Source organism: Ziziphus jujuba, chromosome 2 (genome assembly GCF_031755915.1).
Source record: "Ziziphus jujuba cultivar Dongzao chromosome 2, ASM3175591v1".
NCBI classification, from domain to species: Eukaryota; Viridiplantae; Streptophyta; class Magnoliopsida; order Rosales; family Rhamnaceae; genus Ziziphus; species Ziziphus jujuba.
This window is the reverse complement of record NC_083380.1, coordinates 30,604,877-30,625,413: the sequence shown is the minus strand read 5'-3', so window position 1 is coordinate 30,625,413 and position 20,537 is coordinate 30,604,877. Positions and strand designations below refer to the sequence as shown.

Sequence of the window (20,537 nt, the reverse complement as noted above, 5' to 3'; positions counted from 1 at the left end):
TTTATGAAAGTCCTTTCTATGGATAGCTCAACCGATACATATATTTATATGTTAATTAAATCGGAAAGCAAAATTAAAAAAATTAAAAAGAAAAGAAAAGGATCAGTGATTTTTTGAGAAGGGACAGCAGAAATGTTTTATTTATTTATTTATTTTCCATTGGAAAAGATAGAAAGATGCGAAAGTCACTTGTGGAATCTACAATTCCATAATTAACTTTTTCCCGCATGAAATGGCTTTGAAAAAAGTTATGCCCTTTCTAAAAATATCTTCAACCATTCATCCAATTTACTTCCCTTTCCACAAGCACTAACAAATCTAATAAACAAACACACACACACACACACACACATAGACACCAAATTTCCACATTATTTCTTGCACTGTGAGATTCCCCTTTCAAATACCCTGCATGAATTTAATTTTTATTACGAATTTCCAAAAGAGCTATTCTTCAATTTCTTTTGTACATATATATATGTTTTGCCGACACATATACGACAGTTTAGCTGATTTCAATATGATTTTTCATCGTCAAAAAGCACTTCTGTTTTTATTTTTTTATTTATTTTTTTTTCCAAAGACTTGATAATGTTTTTTTTTTTTCTCTCTCTATTAAAATTTTCTTTTATAACCGTCCAAAAGTAAATCCCTAAGACTTTAGTATGATTTCCATAGATTCGCATATTAGTTAAAAAGGCATTTTCAAAAATTCTTTTGAGTTTTGAGGAAAAATTATATGGTTGGAGGAAAAAAAAAAGTGGAAGAATATATAGATATAATCTGCCTTGATATATTGTATTATTGAGTAAAAAAAAATAAAAATTCATCTTTCATTTTCCTTTTTGGTAAATAAAAAAATCATTTTTGATGTACTATTCTTCATATATTTATATGCAAGATAAATTTAAACATAAATATTATCATATCCGTCCTCTCTCTTCATGATTACCAATCTGGAAGTAATAATTATAAGTGCACAACTGGGTTGACTATCAAGACTTAGGGAGTTAATATTACCAAAAAAAAGGGCAAAAAAATTGAGAGGGAGAGTTAAACTCATTCAACCTTCTTCATTCATTGTCACTGGGACAGATTGCTACGTCATTCTGAATTTAAATCCATCTAAAAATGAATACAATATATAGTCATTCATATGCAATGTGAGGTTTATATTGCATCCGAGTGGATGAAACAAATAGAAAGAACTCAGTTATCCTATGACTTTGCGAGTACAAAGTTGTACATTTGATTTTGGTAAGTCTCATTTGTGCTTTAGTGTATACTTTATTATGCTCAAATTGCAGATAACAGACGGGTTAAAAGGCATCATATTGTCTTGTCTTGATCTGATAAAACTGAAAAGTAGATTTGATAATAATATGCTAACCCAAATAGTTTTAACTTGATAAATTTTGATCGAAACACTTAATTTTATTATTTTTATATTAAAATTTTAAAAATAATTTTATAATATGTAGGTTTTATTAATAATTATTTATCAATAATAATAAATAATATATTTTTTATTAATATGGAAATAACAATTATAAATGAATAATTAATTTGACTATAAGGAGTTAAAGAATTAACATTATCAAAAAAATAAAATTTGATTAGAAAATTAAACTTATCTAATCTCCTTTATTCATTGTCATTAGGATGGCTTGCCTGTCATTCCAAGTTCAAATCCATCTATTCTTATAATATCTAAAAATGAATACATACATCATCATTTATATACAATGCAAGGTTCATATTGCAACTAAAAGGATGAAGCAAATGGAAGAAAGCAGATTGCCTTATTACTGTATAAGTCTGAAATTGTAAAGATTGTTTGATTAATTTAATTTTGATAAACCTTATTTATGCCTCGTAATGCACTCCATTATACTCAAATCGCAAATAGAACAGGAGATTAAAAAGGCTTCATATGGTTCCATCATGATCTTGATAAGGTTTAGAGATAAGCTTGGTAATGGTATATTGACTTAAAAGAACTTTTTTGTTGATTAATCTCACAGAAGCTCAATTTTTATTAAAAATCAAAATCAAAAATCAAAGTCCAAGGTTCATATTATATATATTTAAATATTTTCTGAATTAAATCTTGAAATAAAATGACACAGTATTTATCCAGACATTTATGGAATACGACAAGCTGTAATAAATGTAGCACACATAACGAAAAGAAAAAGGTTCGTCACGCTTACAAATGATTTAGAGTTTGCTAAAGCAGCCATCAAAGGAACAGGACCGTTTCTCAATCAAACAAAATAAACTAAATCCTTATCTAAAAGCATACAAAGATATATATTGGTAATTAATTTATTTTAAATAAATTTCATATAATAAAACTCTTTTATCATTATATTAAGGGAAGACCATAATTAATAACATGCTCTTTTGTTAGTTATGATCATTTATTCTGCACCTAATTAGTATCAATTTTTAAATTTTTTTTAAGCTAATTTTAGATTTTTAAAATTTTATATTCTGTATCCTCAATTTAGACGTTTAACGATAATTAAATTTAACAACAAAATAAAATGGGAAAGATGAAAAGAGATAGTGGACTCGTGCTCGCCCATTAAATGTTAATTATGTCTACGACTACTATGATTACACTTTCAAATTTGGATTATTTTTCTTTTCTAGTTTTATGTTGACTAATTAAGAGAGAAAAAAATTCAACAAAAATAATCATAAAAGTTAGATTAAAAAAAAATTAAAAAAATTGTGGTCAATTCGAGCTAAATGTTCATGCAACTAATTAGAATTGTAGAATTTAGCGATGATGATACATGCATCATATACATTCCATTCAATGCATTTAAGCCGACAAGTTTAAAAAATACTGCAGCCTTAATTTTGCCAGCATCTTTGCATGAGGATAGCTACACAGAATCAATCGAAAATTTTTTTGTTTGTGAAATCATATATGGAAAGGAGTCAAACAAAAATTTGAGACACAAAAAATTATCATTAATTAAGGCTTTCTAGCACATGAAATGTACTTCAAATTGTAATACATATAAAATATAGCTATTAATGTATAAATGAGAACACTGTTTAAAGACATGCATTTAATAAATCCACTGTTTTATCATATAATTTGTTTAGTTGGAATCACCAAATTATTATTATTGGAAAATCATGGATGCAACAAAAATGGGATTAGTTATCGATTTTATAACATTTGGTAATTAAATAATGAATGAATTAGGTAATATATTTTGTTTATTAAAATTAAAAATCATGATTTCAATGCATTTTATTACTTTATTAAATATTTTAAAAGAATTAATAAATATCTATTGCATATCTGATACTACATGTCTTTGTCATCTTTCATATCTTGAAAATGTATAATCAGAAATGTTGGAGGAAACTACCAGTCGTAGAAATGAATGAGATAATGATTCATGAAGATATAGATGGAGCTAGTCAAATGAAGATGTACATATAGAAAACAGATTCCTGCTGTTTGTTTCAGATTTGCTTTATTGTAGAATCAGTATTGGTACCTTTCATTTTTGGACTTTTATGTCATAGAGACTTCTTATCCTATCAATTATACTTAATTAGCTCCAAAAAAAAGGAAAAGAAAAAAAGGAGGAAAAATATGTTTCTGAGAATCATTTTTCTGTCGGTCTAAATTTTTGTGTTATACAAGGCAATCGAGTCTTGGCTAACAGTTTTGATAGGGAGAACAAAGTGCTTTTGTGCTTCCCCCATTTGGCATTGATTCTAAAACGCTATTTTTGGCTTTTAAATATTTTATATTTATTTCTTTTATTATTATTATTATTTGTTTTTTGCTGGAGGCAACAGCCTATCACTCTGAGTTGGCAGCAAGGCCACTCTCCTGAGATACAAAATCAGCAAAGCAACAAGGACTCTACAGGTGAGACACCTGAAAGAGAATTCTTTAAGACATGTACAAACAAAATGATCCAAAAAATTTTAAGTCCTAGAATAGCTTTCGAAAGCAAGTTTTGAGAGTATTTGTATTTTGTACAGTTTTTTTTTTTTTTTTATATAGTTTTAGGCTTTCAGAATAGCTTCTAACCAAACTCAATAAAATGTTACATCTCATGAGGCGTGTCTGAAAAAGCTAAAGGTTTGAAAAGGTAGTAGTATAAGTTATCTCAAACAAGACTTGTTTCGAATCAACTTTTGAAACAATACCCATGTGAAAAGCCAAGGGAGATCAGATAAGAGATTCATATCTCTTAGACATAAACAAGACTTAGAATAAGAGTTAAAATGAAAATTTTTGGAAGCTGCAATAGAAAAACAATAATCAATTGATTATGGGACACTTTTTGAAAAAAAAAAACTAATATGGGAATGGCTGCAATCTCCATTTTTTTTGTTTTCTCATTAATGCATAAAGTTAGATGGGGGTCTAATCAGAGGAACTGAACAGCAAGGACAAATTTTGTAGTAAAAGGGATAAGTAACAAAGTATTTGACATTTACGATAAGAAAATGTGAACCATAAGAAAAGCCAAACAATTATATGAAGATCAGTGTTTTAAGGCCCAATTAGTATTGGACTGGACCAATTTAAGCGAACAGTGGCTAAACCTTGCCCAGCAGGGAGCTTCAACATCAAGAGCTCTTGAAAATGATTCTTCACATCTTGATTCACAAAAATATTTCCTCATACAAATTCATATTAAAAATCCTCCAAGGACAGAATCTTCTCATATAAATTAAAGAAGGAATTCTAATTTTAGGCGTTAGATCATGAATTGCACACTATCCATCTAAATTCATCCCAACTGTCCAAAATACCCAAAAGCTAAAATTAGAATCCCTTAACTTGTAAAAAGCATCCTCACAGGAGAATCCTTCCATATATAATAAACTGTATATTCATATATAGATATATGGAGGCACAGAAGCAAAGAATAAAAAAAAACCACGAACATATGGGAAAGCTCTATAGAACCACGCAAACAAGTTTATAAATCCATAATAGAGCGAAAAACTAATATTAAACAGAAAATTAAAACCTACTCTTGTTCAACAAAAGTCTAAAATGGAAGGTGTTGTTTGTGCTGATTCTACATTAAGGTAAATCTGTCATCTACCATGTCACAATCACATCATAATTACTTCGCCAGCATCATCCTAACAAACTCCTCATAGTTCACCTGACCATCGCCATCCACATCTGCTTCACGAATCATCTCCTCCACTTCTTCATCTGTCAGCTTTTCTCCAAGATTTGTCATCACATGTCGAAGCTGCACACATTCAAAGAAGGACGTGTAAGAGAGCAGATTCCCTTAAGAAATTAGAAATCAGCTCAAGAAACTCTAGGTTTCTCACTGGCCAGTAGCCACTACATCTCAAAATGAAAAAGAAAATTGCAGATGCAAAAACTAAACAACAAATCGATGATGTTTACCTCCGCGGCAGAAATGAAGCCATTTTGGTCCTTATCAAAGACCTTGAAAGCTTCTCTGAGTTCCTCCTCAGAATCAGTGTCCTGTGAAAGAAGAGGCAATATCAGCACATTCAACCATGTATATTATACAGTTAGCCATAACATGGGAAAATTATAAAGCTATGTTCAGAATAGCAAAAGCTAGATTCATTATTTCAGACCCTAGCATCTCATCTGGTTCTAGAAAGACTTCGACTTACTATTCCTTAAGGGTGATTAACATCTAGCATGAAACTTTTGATGGCTTTATGGAGATTGACAACATAAGAATAAATCTATAAACATGTCAGGAATTAATAGGATACTGAATAATAAGCTCCAATATCATCAAATAATCTCCAACATCCAACAACTAGCCAGTAATAATGTTCACAGTTACTTTCCCTTTCCCTGAGAAGCATTCACACCCCCAGGCCAACATTCCACTCCAAACAAGCCCACTGCCTCAGATCCTATGAACCAGATCACTTGAACTTTATAACTATTTTGACCAGCAATTAGCTTCACAGAAAGGTCCTGAAACTGCATGATTCTTTTGCTACACTGGATCAGTCTTTTCCCAATATTAATTCATTAATTACCAATCAAAACGGTGATAAAAGCTCTTGAAGATAAGCAAATTTTTAGCAGACTACTTCCATAGGAAAGAAACTTATTGTTGATCAATAAAGCAACAACTAGAAACCATAAATTTATGCGAAAAGTTTTCACACATAATAAATGATATAAAGTTGTAAAACAAAAATCAAGACTGCAGAAATCAAAGAAAGCAAATGAGAAACAAGCATGAGTTTAGCATGCAAAAGGGCAAACATCATACCATGCAAGCACTACCAAATCAAACTGAACTATGAATAAGAAAATTCAACTCTAAAGTGTTCAACGAAATGTGAACCCAACAATAATAGATACGAAATCAAGCTTGCCTTCATTTTTCGTGCCATCAAATTCAAAAACTCAGAAAAATCTATAGTGCCATTTTGATCAGCATCAACTTCATTGATCATGTCCTGCAATTCAGCTTCAGTTGGATTCTGTCCCAGTGATCTCATCACTGTCCCCAATTCTTTGGTTGTAATGCAGCCTATTTTGAATAATCACAAACAAGGAAACCAATCAAAGTTTATTATTTATGAAAGTTCTATCTGCATACTAGGCAGCAGATAATGAATACAACGTATCACAATACAGTATGTGTATCCCACACATCAACATTTGCAGATATGACATCCATGCAAATCTGTTTACCAATAAAGACATAGTATGAAGTTCAACTCTCATAATAGAAGTCATAGCATAATACATCTAAAGAAACATCAAGATGCTTCATTATATTAGCTCATTTATGCGGAAAGAGGAAACAAGATTTTTGTAACACTTAAAAGTCATTAATTTTTTATTTATTTATTATTATTATTATTTTTTTAACAAGAGTTATGCATTAATCATACATGTCAATGAATCATGTCTCAATAGAAAATCAACAGATCAAAAGTGATAATGCCCCTAATTCTTTTTAACTCATAAACTTCAAGCAAAGCAATTATCCTATTCATGAATTAAAGCGATAATGCCAAGATGAGTAAAGTCTGCCAGCAAGAAGCAATCCAAAACAAAGTGTATTAAGATCATATATTTATTAAATCGAAGAAAATCAAATCAATTTTTAATCTAACTAATTTACACAATATGATTCATTGTTTGGTTTTTAAGAAAAATATAATATTACACAGCATAGAGGAATACATCCAAGGTATACAATAATGCCCACCAAAAACAAGACGAGATTCAAGCGCATAGCATAGAATGAATCAAGAAAATACAAGACAAAGAGAAATACCACCACCATCTTATACCAAAAATACCCACAAGTTGTAACCAAGAAAACATTAAAATAAATAATACGGTAAATAACTAACCCACAAAAACAGGAAAAATAATAATAATAACTATAAAATAAAGTACAAGATCTAACTATGTTAACCATCATGCTGTATCCATAATCATCAACCCCCTTAACGCAAAACAAAGAATATATAAAATAACAATAACAATAATCTTTTTTTACATGAACATAAACAGAAATACCATAAAAATCATGATCCACAAAAAATAAACCAAGAAAACAATAAAAAATTAAGGAAAACAACAAAAATAGTTCAAACAAAACAAAGCAATAAGCGGTAGTGGAAAATCAAAGTAAAAAACATATAATATATATATATATATTATACCATCGCCATCTTTGTCAAAGAGGCTAAAAGCTTCCTTGAACTCAGCGATCTGCTCCTCCGTCAACTGCTCAGCCATGTTTTTTTTCTCTTCAACCTTTTTCTTTGACCGTAAAAGAGAGACGAACCCAAGAAAGGATTTGTAGGATTTTATGAGAGAAAAGAAATTGGGTTTTCTCTTGAGATTTATTTAATTGTCTTTTTCTGGCGAATTACTTCTTCATTTGGAAAATGAGTCTTTGTTTATAAATTGTACGACTGCTTCTATGCCTGCGTGGACTAGTAATAGCTTTGGCCTTTCTGTACGGACACGTGGCCCCACTCAACCCTGGCTTTACATATAATCTAGTGGCCCGCATTCATAGGGTCTGAGTCTTGATATTTTTATTTTTTATTTTTTTGGTTAAAAGAACGAAATCAGACGGTAGAGGATGTTGACGTTTGGACAATAGTGTAAATCCAAATGGAGGCTTCCTCGTTGGCCTTCTGATTAGGACGCAAGTATTTCCCCGACTTGGATTCCATTGCTTTTGTCGTTTAAATTCTACCGCCCGAGTAGTTTAAAACGACATTGCTTCTCGTTTCAAGCAAAAGTAAAAATAAAAATATTCTTAAATATTGTTTAGTTAATATTGAAATGCATATAAAAGTGTTCTCAATATAAAGATTTTATAGGTATAAACCTAAGAAAAGGGTACCAAAGTTCTAATCACTTTTTTTGGCATAAAAGTTTCAACATCTATAATTGAAAAAAAAAAAAAAAAAGTTTTAGCATCTATTATCTAAACAAACACAAGCTATACCTCCCCAGGAATCAAACACCAAAACTTGCAAATACGGTTTACAAGTACAGACATATATCATATATATGCTAAGATTTTGATTCACATTATTCTGAATGTGTTCTCAATATGTGAATGTTACAATTTTTTTTTTTTTTTCTTTTTCTGAAAGATAAAGTTCAAGACATGTATATAAAAGGAGGCGGTGTGAAACTTCTCAGCACCATGCAAAACCAGCATATGCGGAAAGCCTAAATTTGTTAGTGAGTAAAATTATAAAAACAAAAATTAGTTGGTTTTGCATTTTGTATCTGCTGCTAAAAAGGAGCAGAAAATTGCAATGAAAAACTACATATATTTGTTCAGCTCAAGAAGCCTGGTATTTGTCCTTAACAGCCAATGCTGCTGCTCTGTACCAAGAAGCCACAGCCATTGCACCTGGATCCGGAACTGAAGCAAGCTTCTCTCCGGACACATAAGATGAACGTCCAGCCTGCACAAGACGTCCAATTAGTTCCCGGGGTATTTGATAACTAAAATATTCTAGTCCAACACAATAGATAAGCAGATAAAGGTAGAGCTATCTGCATTAAACAAAGATCATAATCGCATGCAGGATCATTTTTCATCTTTGTTTTTCTTCTCTTGTTAATACATAGTCTTCAATAAACTACAAGGATCAAAGAAAAAATAATATGTAGCCCAGCCAGCTCTGAGCAAAGCCAAAAGATCCTAAGCGTGGACAATGCAATCATGACACTTATATAATCTGACTTCACCCTTTATCACATTTATCATAAATTACTTGTTATTTGAGAAATGGTGAACATGGTTTCTGAGTTGAACAAGTTGGAGGAAAAAAAAAAAAAAAAAAAAAAACAACAACAACAGTGACCACTCGCAATTACTGTAGTTGCTCGAAAGCAATTTCTCATGCTAGTTGCAAACATGCCATGACCACGAGAGAAATGCATTTTGTAATGATGGCTATAAAGATGACAGGCAAAAGCACACATCAGCAAGAATATCAACCTGTGCCTGCATGTTTATAGTTGACTCAGCTCCGGCAACTGCCGCTTCAGATGAGAGGAGAAAAGCAGTTGTAGGATCATCACCAGCATTTAACCTCTGTATTAAAAAGAGATTTTTAACTATCAGGAACACATCAACAATCAATTCAAAGAAAAACAACAATTTTTCATCACCTCCTGCAGAACTGCTAATGCAGGAATAAGGGCATCTAGCAATGTGCGATAACCAGCACTAGCGCCCCCATATTTACTGACAGCAGCAATGGCAGCTTCAAGTGCTTCAGCCCCTGAAGCAAAAGAATGATTAGACCGAGGAATCAAAACCTATATATTATTACAGGAGGGGATCATCATATTTATCTCACATTTTTTTGACATGGCAGCTGACTGGGTGCTTGCTTTTAATTGAGTATATGCTGCCTTACAAAATATATTATATCTGTTACAGGAAAAGATAAAAAGAATGATGTCTCAAGTAATTTGAATAGCACAAATCATCAAAAAAATTAAGGTCACAGCTTATTCAAAAAACAGAAGGGAAGTAAAATACAAGATTCCGCTCGTTCCTCCCATTACTCTTTTGATACTTGATCCAATTTCATTCACAGTTTCAGCAGCATCATTCAGAGGATAACTGGGTACAGAACATGGTAATTCAGGTAAAACCATGAATAAAAGCTTAATTTGGAATCATGAGCACTGCAAAGCATTAAAACTTAAGCATTACTGTCCCACCCCAAGAGGCATGTTGAATAAAGTTCGACCACAATATAAGAAAACAGAAAAGTAAATTAAAAACAGAAAAGTACATTAACTGTCTTTTGTAAGTGTCTACTTATCCACTGTATTTAATAGGAAGTATGATCCGATTATATATATAAAACTAGGATAGAACGCTAATGTACTAATTAAAAACTGCAATGTAATAGGTGAACCATGAGGATGGCGACCTCCTTTCCTAGCAAAAAGATAATGTGTTTCAGGACATGCCATCAGAGAAGTTTCCCTGTTGCACAAAAATAATCTAAAATAGAATACTTACTTTTTAATGTCATCTAGTATTGCTTTTGCACCTCTATACATCTGTGGCAGAGCAAAAATAACATAAACTGGCCAAAATATAACAGGGAACCAGCAGTAAATTACAAGCAGCAGCAAAGGACTCACCGTTGACCCACAGTCGCCATCACCTACTTTGCTATCCCATTCATCCAAACTATCCTTAATCTCAATAACTGCCTTTGCAGCTGCTTCAATAGCCACCTCAAGCATCTGACCTTGTGGATTCAATTGCAGTGGCCGACCTAATGGCTAATCAAAAGAAGGTATAGCAAATCAGCTAGCAAGCTCAATGAAGCATGGCCAAAAGTAATATCCAGAGATAAAAAACCATTCATAAAAATCTGCTCAAAAATTTTGATGCAAGAAAGATCAACTAGCACAGGGCTTGTATAGGTCAGAATCATATACAATAATACCTGGCATTTAACAACTGCTATTAAGGTAACATACTTTTCTACAATCCCCTTGTTATATATTTACTACATGTATAAACTTAAAAAAGTAAAATCAATGTACCAAATGCATTGTTTCTAGGGTTAATACTGATTAATCTTCTTGTGCCTACATTTAAAAGTATTTATTTACATGTATAAACTTAAAAAGTAAAATCAATGTGCCTACATTTAAAAGTATTAATGATGTATAAACTTAAAAAGTAAAATCAATGTACAGAATGCATTGTTTCTGGGGTTAATACTGATAAATCTTCTTCTGCCTACATTTGAAAGTATTACTTTTTAATGAAACTAAGGTCTTCCTCATCTAACCCAAACTATGCGGACAAGGACAATGCTACTATGTTAAGCCACTATGTAGAAGCCTATGTCCAACCTGAACACTATTTTCAAAACATCATAGTGCTTCGAGATCTCTTCAAGTAATTTAATAGCCCTCGGTACTTGATACAATTTTAGTCTTACCTTTTTTCTTTCGTTCTGTTTATAAAGTGGTACCAACTACAAAAAATCCATGCATATATTAATTGCAATTGTAACCTATGAAGCTTCAGCATTGAGATGCAGAATTTGGTATACAACATAACAGCATTAAACATATCATGTAGTATCAATTTTACCTTAATAACCTTCATTCTCAGACAGATTAAAATCTCTTGTTCACATTATATTATGCACTTCATCACTGAGATCTTTATGAAGGCATGTCAAACATCCAATAAGAATATGATCTAATCATTAACATTTGATATCCATAACAGTCATCTGCAGGGATGAACATACCTCTTCACTCTTCAATGAGCGAGATGGAGGCACAGGAACGGGAATTTTGGCAGGTGGATGATTACCTGCAAGGCAGCTACTGAGCTCAACAAAAAGGATCCAGTATAGGATCAGTGACTTTTTTTCTCTGGAATTATAAAGTATGTAGGCTATTACTGGAAGATGTGGTATACAGTTTTGTGCTAAAACAGTATAGATTAAAATTTAATGATTCAAATACCCATTATATTAAAAGAAGGAATTAGTAAACATAATATAAATGGTAGAAGCAATATTCAAAAAGTAGTACAAACCATCAACACCAACAGGCCAATATGGAGCCTTAGTTGGAGCATCCAAACGTTGCAGAACAGTTTGATCTGCTTTCATGATCGAAATTGAAAAGCCTGAACAAGAAAAAATGCTGAGAACATCTATATTTTTCACTTAACTAAAACCTGGTCAGCAAAAAAACCTACCTGCCATATCAAGAGAAGTCATAAATGATCCTGTATACACTCTATCAACAGCAAGTCCATGTTCCAATTGCAACTTAGGTACTGCTTTCCCAGATGCAATCATCAATTCTGACAGAGGAGTGCCACCTAACCTGCCATCAAAAAGGGAAAGAAAGGGTTAGAAGACACAAGAAACAATCACAGCCCTAGGAAAAGGAGTTAAACTTAGGGCCTAGGCTGACCATCTTTAGTTCATATTTCCATAAAGAAAGGACTTTTTAACAATTGAAAAAGAATCCTATCTTCTGTGTCAGCTAATAAAGCCAACAAAGTTTAAGTATTGCAACCATGAAAGAAACATTCTTAACTATTAACAACTGCGCCATAAAAACAACATCACATGAACAAGATAAAACGATGATTTTATTGATCAGAAAAACATTCAATAGTTCAAAATTTTCAGGGTGAAGAAACTCATAATATCAGTCTTTAGAAATTGGGCATAACTTGGACAGCCAGAAAACCAACTTTTTTACATATGAAGAGAGAGCTGGAATTCAAAGTGGATTTCATGTGTGGATGTGGGAAGGCTACTTTTCATGGTTAAAGAAATGAAAACATTCACATTACCAACATTTTAGCCCTTTTATTTGTGTTCATAGAATCAAGGCCTTCAAATAGGAAAATTGAAACACAATTCTTTTTAACATTTGGCTGAACCTACAAAAGTGACTAATATTATTAACCACAAAGTATAAAATTAAGACAAGGAGAAAAGACAACAAGACAATACAATGGTCTGAAATGTGTCTGTCTTCACATTATATAACCATCTCAATATTATCATTTGCTTACATCAACTGCAAAAGCAATGCAGGATAATGTAGGAAACTAAAGAATGTGGTTGTCCAACAGCATTCAAATGCTTACACTAACTGATATATCAAACCTATGAAAGAAAATTCGTAAACCTACCCATTGATCATAAGAACCACTCTGCTACCCCGTGTAATAGGAACGTAGTTAGTCTCCTGCACAGATAAAAAATTAGAACAGTGAAACCTTAAGTAGGTTGTAAAATGATTTAATGAAATATACATTATATCTGTGCATGAGAAAGAAATTATAAATCAACTATTCAATACATTAAGCATAGTGAACTAAACTTATATAAAATCTTTTATGAACTCTTTTATGAACAGCCATGCCAGTGGACTAGACTTAGTTGAGACTTGGCTGTGAAATTGTTGTTGATTAAAACTATATGAATACTACACCTTCCGCAGTGGAACAAAATTTTATTGACCACTAACTTCATATTCCATAAGTCAACCATTCATATGAGGGGCAGGTCTTACAACACTCAGGCTTACCGTGGACAATATCTGCTTTAAGACATGAGAAACTATAACATCCACCGGTTGAAGGTCAGCCACAGCAGCACCAGGTTCACCATGCTGTAAAAGATTGCACCTTTAATCAGCTGAGTATGTCAATGTGGAGTGAAATTGAAATTGCTGCAAGTTAGCATTATTGCAGAATGCTATTTGTAGCATTAGACAATAAGAGCTACCTAGGAGGCAGGAATATAAATTGAAAATGGAATAGTATCACCAAAATTTTTAATTCAATCACAAAGGAACAATTTTAGGCATCCTAATCATCTCATCTGGTAAAAAAAATCCTAGGAAAGCAAGAATATTAATGACGTAGACAAGTGGATCACCCTACCACGAGGTGGTATTCTTACTCCTTCCAAGTATAGATCCAAAGTAAGAAAGCAAAATCCTACTCTAGGATTCTAAACCTACACAGAGATCTAAGCAGGAATTCGAAAAAGAAAAAAGAAAATTTTAAACTATTGTCGTTGAAAAGTGGAAATGTTTAAAACTACTAAACTAATATAACAGACTATATTTTTTCAAGGATAAGGCGGTTGAAAATAACTTACAATTCCAAGACCAAGTTCCATCTTTCCTGGGCCTAACCGGTCTGATGTAACTCGACCAGGCAGTGTACAAACTGATAATGCAACACCCATTGTGCCAACCATTTCAGATGCTTGTTTTGCTTCTGCAGCAACATCAGCAAGAGAGAGGCCAGCAGCAGCAGCAGCTCCAGCAACCTATTTTATTTTATTTTTTTCACAAGTGGGAAAAAATAATTATAATGAATTTGTTGGATCTATCTACGTATTACTATTGAAACTTCAAGCAAGTATTGTACTTAGGATCTGAATGAATAGCTTAAATCCTTCCCCTTTTTTTTTTTTTTTTCTTGATGCAATTCATTTCACTTCACTGAAGAATCCTCGATGAAGAGGCTAATTTACTAAACTACATGAAGTCTATAGGAGAGAAAATGGAGACAAGACAACTTACTACTTCCTTATCTCTCTCTTTTCTTCTCTTTCCTTTTAAACTTATTTATTTATTTTGGCGGGGAAGAGGTCACATGGATACAAATACAACCACTAAACTCTCTTTCATGTGTACGTGAGAGAGAGAGAGAGAGAGAGAGAACCTTATGAACAAGAATAGTCCCTGCCAAACCCCTGCGACCAGCTATGCCTCGTGGTGGCAATGCACAGTCATCTCCAACAATAACAGTCTGCAAAGTCAAAACACTTATTATCTAACTGTGAATTAGAAGTTCAAAATGCAGAGGATAACTTCAAACAAAATATACCTCAATTTTATAACCTTCAGATTTTGCTTGCTCAGCAGCCAAACCAAAATTTAAGCGGTCTCCAGTATAATTCTGTCAACACCCAGATTGCAAAACCAAATATCAAGAGACAAAGCTTGTAGCTCGTAGCTGACAATACTAATTCACAGTACACTTATCACTGTTAAAAAATTTATATAAAACCAAGACAAATTACATTCTCAAGGAATTATCGAAGAAGGTTTCATTGTCCATTCTTCTTTACTCAAACCAAAATTTAAGCAGTCTCCAGTATAATTCTGTCAACACCCGGATTGCAAAACCAAATATCCAGAGACAAAGTTAAAGCTCGTAACTGTATACTAATTCACAGTAGACTTATCACTATTAAAAAATTTACATAAAACCAAGACAAATCACATTCTCAAGGAATTCCAAGAAGATTCATATTCCATTCTTCTTTACCCATCTTTTCTTTCTTGTATTTATAGAGATTGCAGTACTTGTTCCAAAATATAAGTTACTTAAGCCATTTATACAACCTGACACAGAGCTTAACAGAGAAAAAAAATACTATAAGAAAATTTATACCGTCACAATAAGAAGACATCCCATTGGACCAGTAACAGCTCGAATACCCTGAAATCCAATTACTTTATATCAGAATCATAAAGAATAAATCACACTTTTAATTAATTATTACGAAAAATAAAACTGCAAAAAACCATACAGCTAAAATGGAATCAACAGGTGGGGAAGAAAAAATATCTCCACAGATAGCTGCTGTCAACATCCCTTCCCCAACGAATCCAGAATTTGCAGGCTCATGCCCGCTTCCACCTCCTGTTTCATTATATTGTCAACATGACAAGAAGCAACTATGTTAGAGCATCTCCAACACTTTCTCTAGAGTGTAGACTGTATACTTGAAACTCTTTTGTTTTGAGAATTGATTATTGAAGAACAAACTCTAGCATACTATTTGAAACATCCAAATGGAGACTATTTTTGGCTCTCTCCTTGAATATTTTGATAATGAATATTTTAGTTCTACCAAACATTCACAACTGTCTTTAATTTAATAACACAAAAATGAACAATCAATTATTAAAAGGCAAGTCCAGTTACTTTTTGCTTTAAAATTTTATTTGATATGATCCCTACTTTAGAAATATGTTCTATAAAATTAAGAGCCTCATTGAAGAAACTATTGGATCTCTATTTCTAAAAGATAGTCACTAAAGTAAAGAACCCTAATGAAGATGCATACTCATTATCCAGATAACAGGGAAATATTGAAATATTCATGATTACTCTACTTCCAAGAATACAACTTCACAATCTCACATGATGGTCTGTCAATATAATAATCTATATGTTGATAAACACCTCAAACTATGCACGTAACGAACCTAAAAATTCGTGAATCAGAGTTTGGGGAATTCAGGTAATGAAAGAAAATCCAAAGCATAGCTAGCCCCAAACCTGATATAATAGCAACTTTGTTGTATGTTGCAGGTGTGACATCAGCACGTAAAACAACCTTCACCTGTTGCCCCACAAAAGTGAAAATACAGCAAGTAAATATCATTCCTTACATACGGCTTTACACAAAGTATGCGAACAAAGAAAAAGACCTCAGGGAAACCATCCAAGTATTGCAGGCCAGGGTATGTTTCTACAAGACCCTCAATGAACTCAGTCACCACATCTGCAAAAATGATAGCATAAACATGTGTCAGGAAAATGTGGGAAACGAAGAAATAAAAAGCATGAGCATCAAAAACTTCTATTCACTAATTAGGAATAACAAATATCCATGGGAGCTACAACAAAAGATTGCCACATTTTCCTACCAATAGGCATATCCAGAATAATAAAGTCAAAAAAAATTTGCCAAAAATCAATAGGCATATCCAGAATAATAAAGTCGCGCAGCTTAGTGTAAATAAATTTTCGATGAAAAACCAAATTTTCTTCCACAAAAATGAACAAAATTTTAAACAAAAATTAGGGAAACAAGAGGCATTCAATGGAGCACCAGCAATCCAAACAATTGGAAAAAAAAAATTCGGAAAATGCAAATTCTTTAATCGAATTTCTTCACAAAAGTTTCATTTTCGAATTACTTTGGTTTTCTCGGCGACCAAACAAGTGGGCTCGAGCACTCAGAAGGCAAATGCGCTCCAACGAGAGTTCTATTATAAAATAAACAAATAAATAAGCAGAGGAAGGGAGGAGAGAAATGTGGTTACCGTTGGGGTCGTTGATAAGCTTCTTGGCCTGGAAAGCCATGGTGATGAAAAACCACTAAACCCTAGCACTGCCTTGCATGAAATCGAAGACAGAGAAAAAATAGAGAGAGAGAGAGAGAGAGAGAGAGAGAGAGAGTAGTTGGTATTGGTGGGAGTTAGGGGAGAAGGGGCCCTTTTATAGGTCTCTCTCACCTGGCGGAACGGGAGAGCTAAGCTACCTGGGCGTTGATGGTTGCTTGTCCGAGCAAGAAATTTTTCATTTTTCATTTTTCTTTTTTAAATGTTAATTTTGTTTTCATATTTTTTATTTATATTTTAAAATTATTTTTTTAAATATATATACATATATATATATATATTAAATAGAGGGCTTTGAGTAATTATCAAGTTCGTCGGCCAATAGAAACTCAAGGTTTATCCCAAATTCGTTCACATTTGTTGACTTTTAAAAGCCAAATTACCATTTTACACCTCTTCCTTTCTTTTCTTTCTTTTTTTATTTATTTATTTTGTTTAGAGTTTCTTTTTCTGGTAGAATTTTGTTTAAGAGTTATTAATAAAGAACAATATATAATTTTTTTGTATACTTTTACCTGATAATTATTCTAAATATATATGTATATATTATTCATGGTTTCAAGTTAGGTGTTTGGAATAATTACTTTCAGAACGTGAAAATAATAATAATAATAATAATAATAATGATTTTAGTACTTATTAGGTTTGAGGTAAATTTGTATAATATTAAACATACAAAATAATGGAAACGTTATATTCAAATAAAGACACAAGTTAACTATAAAAAATAATTAAAAAATTAATTAAACCATTTTTTAATAATATTATAATGTATAATATAGAATAAAATAAACCTTAACCAATAGTTGCCATATATTAGGATAAAATAAAGCTTATCCAAAAGTTGCCATATATTAGGATAAAATAAAGCTTATCCTATATTTAATATTATAGATCTAAATATTTATTTTTTTATTTTTTTTAATTAAGAGTGGTAATATATTTTATTATCAAATTTTTTTTATAAATTATTTTCATTTTATCTCTCTAAAAAAATATTTTTATGGAATATATATATATATATATTAAAATAAAAATATTATGTTTAACAATATATATTTATATATAGGGATAGTCTAAAATCAAGACCGACCGCATGGTTACAGTCTGGACCAAAAATATGTTGAAAATGGGAGCCATTGGATTTTCACATTTGGCATGAATAACCCAGATTCAATCTTGCTCATATGTGAAATTTTGCCCAAAGCTCCTCTTCTCGCTCGCATTACGTTGCATTCTTGCTCGCACCCGTTTTGCCAAAATTCCAAATCGCACCACTCGCACCACCATTTCCAAAATTCCCAACCTACATTCCTTTTCTCCTCCCAACCTACATTCCTCTTCCGGCTTGCTTTCACCCTTCCCAGCCCATCGTTCCAACCACCGTTCGGGATCCAGCCACCTTTCGAGCCATTTCAGAGAGTAGCTGATGGAGTGTGAGTTAATTGCCATTGCTTCCTTCCACTTCTTCATTTTGATTGTTTCATTTTGATTTTACCTCTATCCTCTGTTGGTGGTTTTATGTTTTGTATATATTTTTTTTTTCATTAGGCAGAAAACAATATTTTTGAAAGGGTATGGCATCTGTTTGCTGGCTTTATTGTTAATAGAGTTGTGCTAGCTTTATTGTTATCATGTCAACTATGAAGTAGAGAACTACTTAAAGAAATCAGTACCATATTTTATGCCTTTTTTCTCATCCCAAATCTGATTATATGTCTGGTTTGGGATTCTATACAATATATTCTTAGAAGATGAATACGATATGCTGAATTTGGTCATAATTAAATATTTAACTAGGAAGATTGTAGAGGAATGGTCAATTGCATCTTCTACTGTGACCAGGACTATGTCATAATTCCAAAATAATAAATCTATACTGTATATAATAGTATTGAGTCTCCCCGTAATATTATGATTGACCTCTCTATACCTTTCATGACAAAATTAAAGTATTTGAAAGATGGGAAATGATAGCTTCACTCAGCATAAGTTTTGGCTGAGAAGTTTCAACCACTTGATTGCATTGGATCCTAGAAATATTCTCAAATATACTTTTATATTTCATGTAAAGCTGCTCCAGATGATATTCATTTTATGATTGTATTCCAATGGCTGACAATATGGTAAAAGGTGTAGCCTCTAGCTTACCCCCTGCAGGGAGATATACTCGAGTACCTTGGAATCCCTGAACTCCATTTAGCAGGAAGGGAATGTGTGATTGTTATAGCTATTTGCTGTGCCCTGCTGATGGAATCACTAGTATGAAGGCTAATAGCTACAATGAGCTTAAGCATCAGATGGTTCATTGAAATAAATTCTATAAGTTGGGTAGCAGTCATGGCAGATTTTCTCCGGATCAATCAATTCGCACTTCAAAATGGTCTATGCCATTTCTTTGTTGATTTTTACTCCACCAGGCACCTTCCACCAATACGCACCACAGCGTATTACTGAAATTCCTATAAACTCAATGCCTCATCAAAGTTTATAGCCAATTCCTATGAAAAGAGAAAGAGAAATGAGGTGAATGACAATACTATCACAAGTGTCATATTGGATGTATCTAATTTAGGACAATAACCATTAGAAAGATGCTTCAGTGATAAAATATTAATAAAATATTCATATTAAGATGGATTTACCATGAAGAAAAGCAAATCACCGTCAATTACTAATTATTCAAAATTATCTACAATACAGAAGAATATTAACAAAACAAGAATACACAAGTAACCAATATCCATGAAACTGTAACAAAAAGCACCTGTAATGGTAACTAAAATAATTCATTTTCCAGCATACTATAAATCTACCTGGCCAGGAATTGAAACACGATGAGCTCTACTGCCAGTTGCAATTAGTATGTGTTTAGCTGAATAGCTCAATTTAGTGCCATCTAGTTGTATGACCTTAACTTCATTAGGACCAACTGTCCTTCCCTCTCCTTAAAATAATTTAACCCTAGCATTTGCCAATAATCGCTTGTATATTCCATTCAACCAGACTATTTCATCTGTCTGTAGTTAACAAAGAGACATAAAATTTATAAACAAAATACAGACCATGAAGTGCATTTTACTAAATATCTTAAGATAAATTAAATATCTTAACATAAATTAAACCAAAAGCAACTAATCAAAGAAAATTTCCCAACCTTTTTCTGCAAAAGTTTCTTCCAATTGAAGTCAACTTTGTCATTCACTTCCCACCCATAATTCCTTGCATCCTACAAATTGAAAACCAAACTTCCATCAAACCATTTAAAATCAACATAAAAGTTATAAATATCATG

General features: G+C 32.3%; 2 protein-coding genes and 1 long non-coding RNA gene across 3 annotated transcripts; 1 reads left to right on the top strand and 2 right to left on the bottom strand.

Moving 5' to 3' along the window:
• Positions 1-4,867: 4,867 nt before the first annotated feature.
• On the bottom strand, positions 4,868-7,927 carry LOC107419490 (calmodulin). The gene is made up of 4 exons (XM_016028234.4): positions 7,696-7,927; positions 6,388-6,545; positions 5,423-5,503; positions 4,868-5,258 (listed from the first exon to the last, which is right to left on the bottom strand). Exons 1-4 carry the CDS (start codon positions 7,769-7,771, stop codon positions 5,124-5,126), a joined length of 450 nt encoding a protein of 149 aa, XP_015883720.1. The 5' UTR covers positions 7,772-7,927; the 3' UTR covers positions 4,868-5,123.
• On the top strand, positions 5,365-6,546 carry LOC132800498 (uncharacterized). The gene is made up of 2 exons (XR_009635626.1): positions 5,365-5,498; positions 6,383-6,546. It is a non-coding gene; the product is annotated as an uncharacterized LOC132800498 (long non-coding RNA).
• A 605-nt stretch (positions 7,928-8,532) lies between the features above and the next one.
• Positions 8,533-17,427, bottom strand: LOC107419489 (putative 3,4-dihydroxy-2-butanone kinase). The gene is made up of 20 exons (XM_016028233.4): positions 17,165-17,427; positions 16,547-16,620; positions 16,395-16,458; positions 15,640-15,752; positions 15,501-15,548; positions 14,931-15,002; positions 14,766-14,852; positions 14,194-14,367; positions 13,616-13,699; positions 13,218-13,273; positions 12,264-12,394; positions 12,099-12,191; positions 11,806-11,870; positions 10,673-10,816; positions 10,548-10,588; positions 10,056-10,139; positions 9,871-9,944; positions 9,680-9,792; positions 9,507-9,602; positions 8,533-8,967 (listed from the first exon to the last, which is right to left on the bottom strand). The coding sequence occupies exons 1-20, from the start codon at positions 17,202-17,204 to the stop codon at positions 8,842-8,844; spliced, it is 1,779 nt and encodes a 592-aa protein (XP_015883719.2). The 5' UTR covers positions 17,205-17,427; the 3' UTR covers positions 8,533-8,841.
• Between the last annotated feature and the right edge of the window lie 3,110 nt (positions 17,428-20,537).

What these genes read in the sequence shown, in the direction of transcription:
- LOC107419490 (XM_016028234.4), bottom strand. Translation starts at nt 7,771, where the DNA reads ATGGCTGAGCAGTTGACGGAGGAGCAGATCGCTGAGTTCAAGGAAGCT. An exon ending in CTTTGACAAAGATGGCGATG is followed by an intron (nt 6,546 to 7,695) that starts GTATAATATATA and finishes TATTCAAAATAG; the next exon opens with GCTGCATTACAACCAAAGAA. An exon ending in GCTTCATTTCTGCCGCGGAG is followed by an intron (nt 5,259 to 5,422) that starts GTAAACATCATC and finishes GAATGTGTGCAG; the next exon opens with CTTCGACATGTGATGACAAA.
- LOC107419489 (XM_016028233.4), bottom strand. Translation starts at nt 17,204, where the DNA reads ATGGCTTTCCAGGCCAAGAAGCTTATCAACGACCCCAACG. An exon ending in GATGTCTTCTTATTGTGACG is followed by an intron (nt 15,003 to 15,500) that starts GTATAAATTTTC and finishes GGGTGTTGACAG; the next exon opens with AATTATACTGGAGACCGCTT. An exon ending in GCTCATTGAAGAGTGAAGAG is followed by an intron (nt 10,817 to 11,805) that starts GTATGTTCATCC and finishes TCTTTTGATTAG; the next exon opens with CCATTAGGTCGGCCACTGCA.